This window comes from Gorilla gorilla, chromosome 9 (assembly GCF_029281585.2).
Source record: "Gorilla gorilla gorilla isolate KB3781 chromosome 9, NHGRI_mGorGor1-v2.1_pri, whole genome shotgun sequence".
Lineage (NCBI taxonomy): Eukaryota > Metazoa > Chordata > Mammalia > Primates > Hominidae > Gorilla > Gorilla gorilla.
Window position 1 is genome coordinate 86,358,767 of NC_073233.2, and position 12,196 is coordinate 86,370,962.

General features: G+C 38.6%; 1 protein-coding gene across 10 annotated transcripts in view; it reads right to left on the reverse strand.

Moving 5' to 3' along the window:
• Positions 1-12,196, reverse strand: part of NARS2 (asparaginyl-tRNA synthetase 2, mitochondrial) — a 138,523-nt gene that overhangs the window by 40,097 nt on the left and 86,230 nt on the right. For 9 of the 10 annotated variants that reach the window (XM_004051882.5, XM_019037677.4, XM_063693424.1 and 6 more), the window contains 2 exons: positions 2,488-2,586; positions 2,338-2,375 (listed from right to left, as the gene is read on the reverse strand). The exons of the other annotated variant lie outside the window; for it this stretch is intronic. In XM_004051882.5, the coding sequence (XP_004051930.2) occupies positions 2,338-2,375; positions 2,488-2,586 (137 nt within the window). The remainder of the gene's footprint in view (positions 1-2,337; positions 2,376-2,487; positions 2,587-12,196) is intronic. 10 annotated transcript variants of the gene reach the window in all.

The window sequence follows — 12,196 nt, forward strand, 5'->3', positions numbered from 1 at the left end:
GCCCTGTAGGGGCTCAAACCAGATAGACCTTCCTACTGAGCTTCTGCAGCAACCAGCTAGGCTTTGTAAATGGGCTAGGCCACTGGCTGGTATCTCTGATCAGGTGCTACTGCTGGCAGGAACACAGCTATGACCAAGATCCGTGTACTGGTTGCTGTGAGCACTGCCCCACTCCTTTGTTCCTACTTGACCCCTGGTAGTCTAGACCTTATCCCCAGGGTTCCCTGTGAGACAGGAATGGGCCTCCTAGGAAGCATCACAGAATGCTGGGGAAACTTGATAGCTGTCTCTTTTTCCACTGCATTAACTGTGTGCCAAGGGGAATCTTCTGTGTGTGGTATTGTGCCTACTTAGGGAAGGGAGGATTCAGTCAAACTGAGACCATTGCTCCTACCCTTCTAATGCACTTTTTGCTCTGTGGTCCATCTGGGTGTCTCAATTTCATTCCCAAATTTTGGGATTTTCAAAAAGGTGTTCTTGTATGTGACTAGTTGCCAAATGGACTTTCTGTGGTGAAGGCTGGGACCCTCTATTCATCATCTTGCTGATGTCCCTCCCCCCACAAATTTAAACTGCAACTATGATTTGCAGTATGCAGAATGGATTGTGACAATGACAATGATTGAAATGGCGCAGCCCAAGAGGACATTTTCCAACCTTAACATTTTATGGACAAGGACTCCAAAGCACAAGAGTTAAGTGACATGTAAGAGTCGTAATGATAGTGGGGCAGCTACAACCACTCTACCCTTAATTCCAGTACCCTCCCAAATATATGAAAATCTCAGGTTAAAAGTCTGAGCTTTGAAATCAGATGAACATGAGCTTGAATCACCATTTCATCTTTTACTCAACCTCTTTGCAGGGAATCTCCATCTGTAGAATGAGAATAATAACTACTTGGAGTTGTGAAGATAAAATGAGCTACTGATGTATGTAAATTTTATCACTGTCTGGGTAAATATTCAACAAATGGTGAATATTATTTCTGCATTTTGAATCTTTTCATTAGATAGGAGCTGGAAAACTAAGATCCTTCCCTGGTTGTTTTGTCACCAGCAGAGATTCCTTGAGAAGGCCAAATTACTTCTTTCTTCATCTACTTAATGACCACTTTTATCAATATACTCATGCCCAAGACTGTCTTATAAAACTCCAGACCCACACTTTCAGTTGCCTATCCAACATCTATGGCTGGATATCTGAAAAGCATCTCAATCTTAACATGTCTATGTTCCTGATACCACCCCTTCCTCTCAAAGCTCCTGCCCCAATACTCTCTTAAGCATTTCCCAATTTCAGTTAATAGCAACTTCATTTTTGCAGCTGTAGGAGAAAAAAACCTTGAACTCACCCTTAACTCCTCTCTCTCACCCTCAGTAAATCCTGTTTGTTCTATCTCTAAAATATATTCGGAATAGGAGAACTCTTGCCACCATCCTGGTCTGTGATGGTTAATTTTGTGTCAACTTGGCTGGGCCATGGTCCCCAGGTATTTGGTCAAATAGTATTCTGAATGCTTCTAAGAAGGTGTTTTTTGGATGAAATTAATGTCTAAATCAGTGGACTTTGAAAAAAGCAGATCATATTACCCTTCATAATGTGGGTGGGCTAAATCCAATCAGTTGAAGATTTTCCTAAGACAAAGACTAATCTCCTCCTGAGAAAGAAGGAATTCTGCCAGCAGACTGCCTTTGGACTTGAATGGCAACTCTTCCTTGACTCTCCACCTTGTCCACCTACCCCGAGACTTTAAATGCAACAAGCATCTACAATTACGTGAGCCAATTCTTTAGAATAATCTCTCAATCTCTCTCTCTATCTCCACACACACACCCCGCCCTCAAACGTGGTTGGTCATGTTTCTCTGGAGAACTCTAATACACAGTCCAAATCATCATTAACTCTCACGCAGATCACTGTGGTAATCTCTTAAGTTTTCTGTTCCTGAATTCTTGTCTTGCTGTAACCTACACTGAGCATGTTTTTTACAGTTTTTTTTTAATCAAGCCAAATTCTGATGACTAAAGTTAGTATAAGTTTGAATTATAGTTACATAGTTAATAGTTACTAGATTTTATCTTGCTATGATTTATTAATTTATTGATGAAACACTGATTATCAACTACGAACCAAACACAAGAGCTATAAAAATAATGAGAACATGGGTCTTGCCTGGAATCTGGGGAGTGTCTATATATAGACATATAATATGTCTATATATATATCCTATATATATAGGATCTATATAAGCAGATATAAATTTAAAAAATTATAATATAGTGTGATAAATACAGTGATAATGAATAAAGTTCAAAAAGTATAACATCTACTTACATTAAAAAGTTGTTTTTTAGCATATGTTCTAATCTGTCCTTAATAAAAAAAAGACAAAAAAGAAAATTTTAAAAATATAATTTTATTCATTATGTATAATTAACACATTAAACAGTAGATGTATTGGGCTTTATCCATAAAACTAATTACCTTTTGGCCAGGTGCTATGAATTTGTGACAGAGTTCAACATCTTCAGGACATTTTGAGAGAACCATCATTGTTGTAGCCCTGAACAGTTCCTCTATAACCTAAGAGAAATGAAACAGAATCACCTGACACGTAAGCAATTTTACATGAAAAACCTGTTCAGGACTCAATAAGGACCGCATTCCAGGCTTTAGCAACTATAAATCCACCAAGTCTTTTAATCCTTGAATGTACCATGGAAAATTGGTTCAGTTTTCCAGGCATCTCAATTTCCTTGGTGGGTGGCAGGGAGGAAGAAAAAAGGAAATGTTTTAATCTTATGTTGACAGTTTCAATGCTGGTAAAGAAGTGAGATGTCAAATGAACAGCTGTAACTCATCAATGCCTCTCTAAACTTCAATAAACTCACTTGTAGAATCAGGGTAATAATAGCACCTAACTTACAGGATGTTTGAGAGAATTAAATGAGATAAACCATGTGTCACACTTAGCTCAGTACTGGCTCAGAGAAACACACAACAAACATCAGTTGTTGTGAACAGTAAGAACATTTTGAAAAGTGGTTCATTCGCTCATTGGTAGATGAAAGTCAACTTTAAAATTACAGAAATGATGATATATCTAAATATAAATATATACATTTTTGCTTTGCTAATGGCCAAAATAAAAATAACATAAAACAGCATACAGCAAAAATCAGTATATAAGAACTTATTCTCAAGACCAGCCTAGGCAACATGGCAAAACTCTGTCTCTACAAAAATAAAAAGAAAAATTAGCTGGGCATAGTGGTGTGTGCACCTGTAGTCCCAGCTCCTCAGGAGGCTGAGTTGGGAGGATCACTCGAGCCTGCAAGGTTGAAGCTACAGTGAGCCATGATCACACCACTGCAACTCCAGCCTAGGTGACAGAGTGAGATCCTGTCTCAAAAAACAACAAAAAAAATTATTCTACCATGGGTGCCCATAGGAGACTCATAATAGAAGCTTGTTCTTAGAAGGAAAAAAGTGACTGGAATGGAAAATATTTCTAAAATGTTTTTATTCACAACTAACGTTCTTGGTTTTAAATCAACGAGACAATATTAGGTCTTCTAAATGGTGTATTCACAAAGGTGCACATATGTATAAAGTACAGGCTGCCTTAAAGGCAGGTATCTTCTCTTCCTCTGTTGCATACTAGTAGATCCTCTTGAGGCTGGAAGCATAGTGAAGGCGTAACTGTCTATTGAAGTACATTAATATAACCAGATATAGGAAAACACTTAAATACCAGTGACAACCAGATCTATTTCATGATGTTTCAGTCATTGTTAGTGTTATTTATTTATTTATGAGACAAGGTCTTGCTCTGTCACCCAGGTTGGAGGGCAGTGGTATAATCACAGCTCACTGCTGCCTTGATCTCCCGGGATCAAGCGATCCTCCTGCCTCAGCCAACTGAGTAACTGGGACCACAGGCATGCATCACCACACCCAGCTAATTTTTTTGATTTTTAGTAGAGATTAGGTCTCGCTATATTACCCAGACTGGTCTCGAACTCCTAAGCTCAAGCGATCCTCCCTTCTCAGCCTCCCATAGTACGAGGATTATAGGCATGAGCCACTGCACCTGGCCTAGTGGCATTTACTCTAGACATCTTGCTAAGCTATACTGCATTCCTGGTTTATTTTCTTACATTTTATTTATTTATTGTTTTTTTAGACGGAGTCTTGCTCTCTCACGCAGGCAGTGGTGCAATGGCTCACTGTAGCCTCTGCCTCCTGGGTTCAAGCAATTGTCCTGCCTCAGCCTCCTTAGCAGCTATGATTACATGTGTGTGTCACCACGCCTGGATAATTTTTCTATTTTCAGTGGAGATGGGGTTTCACCACATTGGCCAGGCTGGTCTTGAACTCTTGACCTCAGGTGATCTGCCCACCTTGGCCTCTTAAAGTGTGGGGATTATAGGTGTGAGCCACTGCGCCCAGCCTATTTTCTTACATTCTATTACTATGGTCATTTATTTTTCCAACCAACATGTATATCTAATTAAGTAAAAAAAAAAATTGGTGAGCATGTGGCTATTTAAGGCACTGATCACATAAAATAGTAATGACAATTTGGGGGGGTGGGAAAAAAGAATCAAAAGACTAGATAATAGTAAAGATAAATCTGAAGGGAATAAGCAGAATTAAAGTAAACTTTCTAAGGATCTTGTATCCTAAAAAGGGGAGAAATGTTTTTCTTCTTTTTTTTTTTCTAAGACAGACTCTTGCTCTGTCACCCAGAATGGAGTGCAGTGGTGCCATCACAGCCCACTGCAGCTGCCATCTCCCAGGTTCAAGCAATTCTCCTACCTCAGCCTCCTGAGTAGCTGGGATTACAGGGGCGTAGCACCACACCCAGGTAATGTTCGTAATTTTTTTGTAGAGACAGGATTTCACCATGTTGGCCAGGCTGGTCTCTAACTCCTGGCCTCAAGTGATCCACCTGCCTCAGCCTCCCAAAGTGCCAGGATTACAGGCATGAGCCACCACACCTGGCCTAACTTTTTATTTCATGTAAAAAATATAAGGTAAACCATTAAAATAATAAAAACAGAATGTATAGATTCTAAACTATTGGAGGAAAAGAGAGGAAAATAAAGAAAACCAAATGAATCCAATGGGGAGGGTGAGAGGGGTATAGGGGTAAGGAATAACTTGATGAAAGGAGAACAACAGGAAGCTAAAGATCCTTCACCTTGAGCCTGTATCACCTTCAATTCAGCAGTGAGATAAATAAATTACTAAGTAACATAATGATTTATGCAGGCTCATATGCCTCAATCACTTAAACAAAGCTAATACACATTGGGAGGAATAAAGAGCAGGTGGATTAGATGATATGCCTGCACTGCTGAGGGACACAGTACACCCATTTGTAAGATGAAGACTTTGACCACTGGGGTTGTTAAATCATTGTCTTTCCTGAGAAGTACATTTCCAGCAGAATAAGAAAATCACTGGCTGCCCTAATCTTGACATTCACAATATACTCCACAAATAAGTTGAAAAAAACCCAGAAACCTAACAGAAGGGTTAGCATAACTCAGATGTCTTAAAAATGTTAATTAGTTGTACTATAACAGCAATACCTAATTGCTTATAGCTCATAAGGGGAAAATATTCTTTGTTAGAACATTCTGATTTAATATTTAAGAGACCACTCTGTATAAAGATGCTAATTTCCAAGGAAAGTAATTTGTAAAAGGAAGAAAATTAAGAGACGCAGATTACTTTTGGGGACAGCACACTTTTTTCTAATCTTCAGGAAAAAAGTGTATATCACAATTAACTAAATCATTCAAGAACAGTATATACCCTGACTACCACCAGCGGAGTACCAAATAAATAAGAACTGGAGTAGCAAATCATGATACCAAAACATGAATATTCTTAAGTGTCAATTTATTATTAGTTTCATGAAGATCAACATTAAGACTCATGAAATTAGTCAGAAACCTTTGTGTGTAATTATGTAATGAACTATCCAAGCTGGGACACTTTTGAGAGTCAAAAGTAGAAATATTAATAATTAAACCACTTTATTTCTCTAGCTGTCCAAGATGAAATAAATTGACTACAACCTATCTCTCTAAACAATTATAACTTAAAAATATGGTCAGACACAGCTAAAGCAGTGTTAAGAGGGAAGTTTATAGCACTAAATGCCCACATCAGAAAGCAGGAAAGATCTCAAATTGACACCCTAACATCACAATTAAAAGAATTAGAGAAGCCAGAGCAAACAAATTCAAAAGCTAGCAGAAGACAAGAAATAACTAAGATCAGAGCAGAACTGAAGGAGATAGAGACACAAAAAACCCTTGAAAAAAATCAATGAATCCAGGAGCTGGTTTTTTGAAAAGATTAACAAATAGGCCGCTAGCTAGACTAATAAAGAAGAAAAGAGAGAAGAATCAAATAGACACAATAAAAAATGATAAAGGGGATATCACCACAGATCCCATAGAAATACAAACTACCATCAGAGAAAAGCATAAACACCTCTACGCAAATAAACGAGAAAATCTAGAAGAAATGGATAAATTCCTGGACACATACACCCTCCCAAGACTAAACCAGGAAGAAGTCCAATCCCTGAATAGACCAATAACAAGTTCTGAAGTTGAGACAGTAATCAATAGCCTACCAACCAAAAAAGCCCAGGACCAGACAGATTCACAGCCAAATTCTATCAGAGGTACAAAGAGGAGCTAGAACCATTCCTTCTAAAACTATTCCAAACAACAGAAAAAGAGGGAGTCCTGTAACCCATTTTATGAAGCCAGCATCATCCCGATGCCAAAACCTGGCAGAGACACAACAAAAAAAGAAAATTTCAGGCCAATATCCCTGATGAACATCAATACGAAAGTCCTTAATATAATACTGGCAAACCAAATCCAGCAGCACATCAAAAAGCTTATCCACCACGATCAAGTCAGCTTCATCCCTGGGATGCAAGGCGGGTTCAACATACACAAATCAATAAACTTAATCCATCACATAAACAGAACCAATGACAAAAACCACATGATTACCTCAATAGATGCAGAAAAGGCCTTTGACAAAATTCAACAGCCCTTCATGCTGAAAACTCTCAATAAACTAGGTATTGATGGAACATATCTCAAAATAATAAGAGCTATTTATGACAAACCCACAGCCAGTATCATACTGAATGGGCAAAAGCTGGAAGCATTCCGTTTGAAAACTGGCACAAGACAAGGATGCCCTCTCTCACCACTCCTATTCAACGTAGTGTTGGAAGTTCTCGCCAGGGCAATCAGGCAAAAGAAATAAATAAAGGGTATTCAAATAGGAAGAGAGGAAGTCAAATTGTCTGTTTACAGATGACATGATTGTATATTTAGAAAACCACATCGTCTCAGCCCAAAAACTCCTTAAGCTGATAAGCAACTTCAGCAAAGTCTCAGGATACAAAATCAATGTGCAAAAATCACAAGCTTTCCTATACACCAGTAATAGACAAGCAGAGAGCCAAATCATGAGTGAACTCCCATTCACAACTGCTACAAAGAGAATAAAATACTTAGGAGTACAACTTACAAGGGATGTGAAGGACCTCTTCAAGGAGAACTACAAACCACTGCTCAAAGAAATAAGAGAGGATACAAACAAATGGAAAAAAAAATTCCATGCTCATGGACAGGAAGAATCAATATCGTGAAAATGGCCATGCTGCCCAAAGTAATTTATAGATTCAATGCTATTCCCATCAAGCTACCACTGACTTTCTTCAGAATTAGAAAAAACTACTTTAAATTTCATATGGAACCAAAAGAGAGCCTGTATAGCCAAGATAATCCTAAGCAAAAAGAGCAAAGCTGGAGACATCACACTACCTGATTTCAAACTATACTACAAGGCTACAGTAATCAAAACAACATGGTACTGTTACCAAAACAGATATGTGGACCCATGGAACAGAACAGAGACCTCAGAAATAACACCACACATCTACAACCATTTGATTTTTGACAAACCTGACAAAAACAAGAAATGGGGAAAGGATTCTCTATCTAATAAATGGTACTGGGAAAACTGGCTGGTCATATGCAGAAAACAGAAACTGGACCCCTTCCTTACACCTTATATAAAAACTAACTCAAGATGGATTAAAGACTTACATGTAAAACCCAAAACCATAAAAACCCTAGAAAAAAACCTAGGCAATACCATTCAGGACATAGGCATAGGCAAAGACTTCATGACTAAAACATCAAAAGCAACTACAACAAAAGCCAAAATTGACAAATGGAATCTAATTAAACTAAAGAGCTTCTCACAGCAAAAGAAACTATCATCAGAGTAAAGAGGCAACCTACAGAATGGGAGAAAATTTTTGCAATCTACCCGTCTGACAAAGGGCTAGTATCCAGAATCTACAAGGAACTTAAACAAATTTACAAGAAAAAAACAAACAACCTCATCAAAAAGTGGGTGAAGGATATGAACAGACACTTCTTAAAAATTTATGCAGCCAACAAACATATGAAAAAAAGGTCATCATCACTGGTCATTAGAAAAATGCAAATAAAAACCACAATGAGATACCATCTTATATCAGTTAGAATGGCAATTATTAAGAAGTCAGGAAACAACAGATGCTAGCAAGGCTGTGGAGAAACAGGAATGCTTTTACACTGTTGGTGGGAGTGTCAATTAGTTCAACCACTGCGAAGACAGTGTGGCAATTTTTCAAGAATCTAGAACCAGAAAAGCATTTGACCCAGCAATCCCATTATGGGGTATGTACCCAAAGGATTTTAAATCATTCTACTTTATAAAGACACATGCACACATGTTTATTGCAGTACTATTTACAACAGCAAAGACTTGGAACCAATCCAAATGCCCATCAGTGATAGACTGGATACCGTGATAGATTGGATACTGTATGCACCAAGGAATACTATGCAGCCATAAAAAGAATGAGTTCGTGTCCTTTGCAGGGACATGGATGAAGCTGGAAGCCATCATTCTAGGCAAACTAACAAAGGAACGGAAAACCAAACACTGCGTGTTTTCACTCACAAGTGGTAGTTGAACAATGAGAACACATGGACACAAGGAGGGGAACATCACACACTGGGGCCTATCGGGGGATGGGGGACAAGGGGAGGGAGAGCATTAGGACAAATACCTAATGCATGTGGGGCTTAAAACCTAGATGATGGGTTGATAGGTGCAGCAAACCACCATGGCACATGTATACCTATGTAACAAACCTGCACATTCTGCACATGTATCCCAGAACTAAAAGTAAAAAAAAAAAAAAACTCTGGTCAGAATACAAAGAGCAACTACCTAAGGACTCAGAAAAATAAACAATGATAGGTGGACTGGGAACTAGTCAACTTGATTAATAACCTGAAATGGAGATGAATTTTAGTTCCATTTTTACCTCCTTTGTCTCCTGGTTTTGATTTGGGGATAAAACGTTGTTGATCTGTTTAGTAGGCATAGGAAGCAAAACTTCTAGAAGAAAGCTCCCACTACTAGTCTGGTAAAGTCCCTGTAGGATAGTGTTTTTAGGAAAATCCTTGGTTGTTTTGTACCCCACTCTTTTCTCTCTTCTGTTCCTAGCCAAAATGTAGCCCCAGTTGTGGAGTGGCACTGTCAGGGTGACAGTGGCACAAGCACCTAAAACACCAAGAGAAGACCTACTTCTCCAACAGAGGAACTGGGAAAGGGAGACTGCTGTTTTGAAGAGCGTGGATGTGGGTAATCTCTATTATTATTACTACTATTTTTTGAGACAGAGTCTTGCTCTTGTCGCCCAGGCTGGAGTGTAGTGGCACGATCTCGGCTCACTGCAATCTCCGCCTCCCAGGTTCAAGCGATTCTCATGCCTCAGCCTCCCAAGTAGCTCGGATTACAGGTGCATGTCACCATGCCCGGCTAATTTTTGTATTTTTAGTAGAGACAGGGTTTCACCATGTTGGCCAGATTGGTCTCGAACTCCTGACCTCAGGTGATCTGCCCGCCTTGGCCTCCCAAAGTGCTGGGATTACAGGCGTGAGCCACTGCACCCAGCCTATTATTTTTTTTTAAATATTTTCCCTTGTCAGTTAGACCCATTGGTGGCCACAGTCACCTGGAAATGAGTAACATGGTGGCGACTAAGACCTGGGAGAAATCTGTCTTTCTGGCCAGAGAAACCAAAATGGGGGGCCAGACAGTGTGAAGGAAATTCTGAAGAACAGGAGAAGGTGACCCTCTAATTGTGTATGAAGTAACATAAGGCTAGGGCTCACCTCCAAGAAATGTATATGTGAAACAGACCCAAAGAAGCACAGTAAATGCTTCTGACAATGAACTACAAATCACTGTGCAATTTCCAGACTATGAGTAGCACACACATCAGAAAGACTCAAATAGCATAGCAGAGGCTTTGAAAACTTAACTGACATGGAGACCAATGCCAATAGAAAGTAAAATAACACTTACAGTCTGAATCTAACCAGTTTAATAACTGGTAAAAACAACAACAAAAATAATTCCATTTCCAAAGGATTTTAACAGAACCCAGAGTGTCAGAACACAACATTAAAAACAGCCAGGATATACTTAAAAATTACCGGACATACAAAGAACCAGGAAAATCTTATGAATTCTCATGAGAAAAAATAATCAACAGACACATACACATAGAAGACTCAAATACTGGAATTATCTGACAATTTGATGCAGGTATTATAAACATCTTCCACAGGTAAAGGGAAACATTCTTAAAGAGAAAGACAGAACTTCTCAGTGGAGAAAAAGAAACTAAAAATAAATAAATAAAAATTTTAGAATTGGAAAATATGTGAAATAAAAATTTCACAGGATGGGCTCATTATCACAATGAAGACAAAAGAAGAAAGAATTAGTAAGTTTGAAGACAGTTCAGTTGAAATGCCCCCAATTCTGAATTACAGAAAGAAAAAATACTAGCCAGGCATGGTGGCTCACGCCTGTAATCCCAGCACTTTGGGAGTCTGAGGTGGGCGGATCACTTCAGGTCAGGAGTTTGAGAACAGCCCGGCCAACATGGTGAAATCCCGTCTCTGATAACAGTACAAAAATTAGTCAGGTATGGTGGCAGGTGCCTATAATCCCAGCTACTCAAGAGGCTGAGGCAGGAGAAATGCTTAAACCCAGGAGGTGGAGGGTACAGTGAGCTGAGATCGTGCCACTGCACTCCAGCCTGGGCAACAGAGTGAGGCTCTGTCTAAAAAAAAAAAAAAAAAAAAGAAACAAAGAAAAAGAGAGAGAGAGAAAGAAAGAAAGAAAGACAGACAGACAGACTCGTTAATAATAAGCAAAGCATCACAGCACCATGGGACAATATCAAAAGGTTTTACATTTGTGTTACTGGAGTACCAGAAGCAGAAAAGACAAAAAAGGGCACAGAAAAAAATACGTGAAGAAATAATGGCTGAAAACTCCCCCAAGTTGGCTAAAGACATATTCAAGGAGCTCACTAAATCACAAACAGGACAAACTCAAAGAAAATTATACCTAGACATATCATAATCCATGTGCTGAAAACCAAAGACAAAGAAAAAAATCTCGAAAGAAACCGAGAAAAATGACCCTTTACATTGGAAAAATCAATTCAAGACTGGATTTATTCTCAAAGACTACAGAGGTCAAAAGATAGCAGACTATATTTAAAGTGCTGAAAGAAAAGAACTGTCAAGCCAAAATTCTATATCCTGTGGAAGCAGCTTTCAGAAATGACAGTAAAATGAAAAAATTCTCAAGTGAAGAAAAACTAAGAACTGATTGCCAGCAGAAATGCTTTTAAATGTTAAAGGAAATTCTTTAGGCTGAAGCAAAGTGACCCCAGAAGGAAATCTGGAACTTGAATAATGAAAGAAGAACCACAGAAACAGTAATTTACTATTACTACCAAAGGTAGGTAAATACAACAGATGTTTTTTTCTCTTCTGAAATTATTTAAAACATGTATGGTGATTGAGAGCAAAAATTCAAACATCACCAGAGGTTTTCAAGGTATGTGAATTGTGACTGGCAGAATAATATTTATCCCTCTGCCAAAGCTGTCCATGCTCCAATCCCAGAACCAGTGAGTGTGTTAGCCTACCTGGTAAAAAAAAAAACTGTGTATGTGTGATTAAGAATCTTTAAATGATGAGATTATTCTAGATTA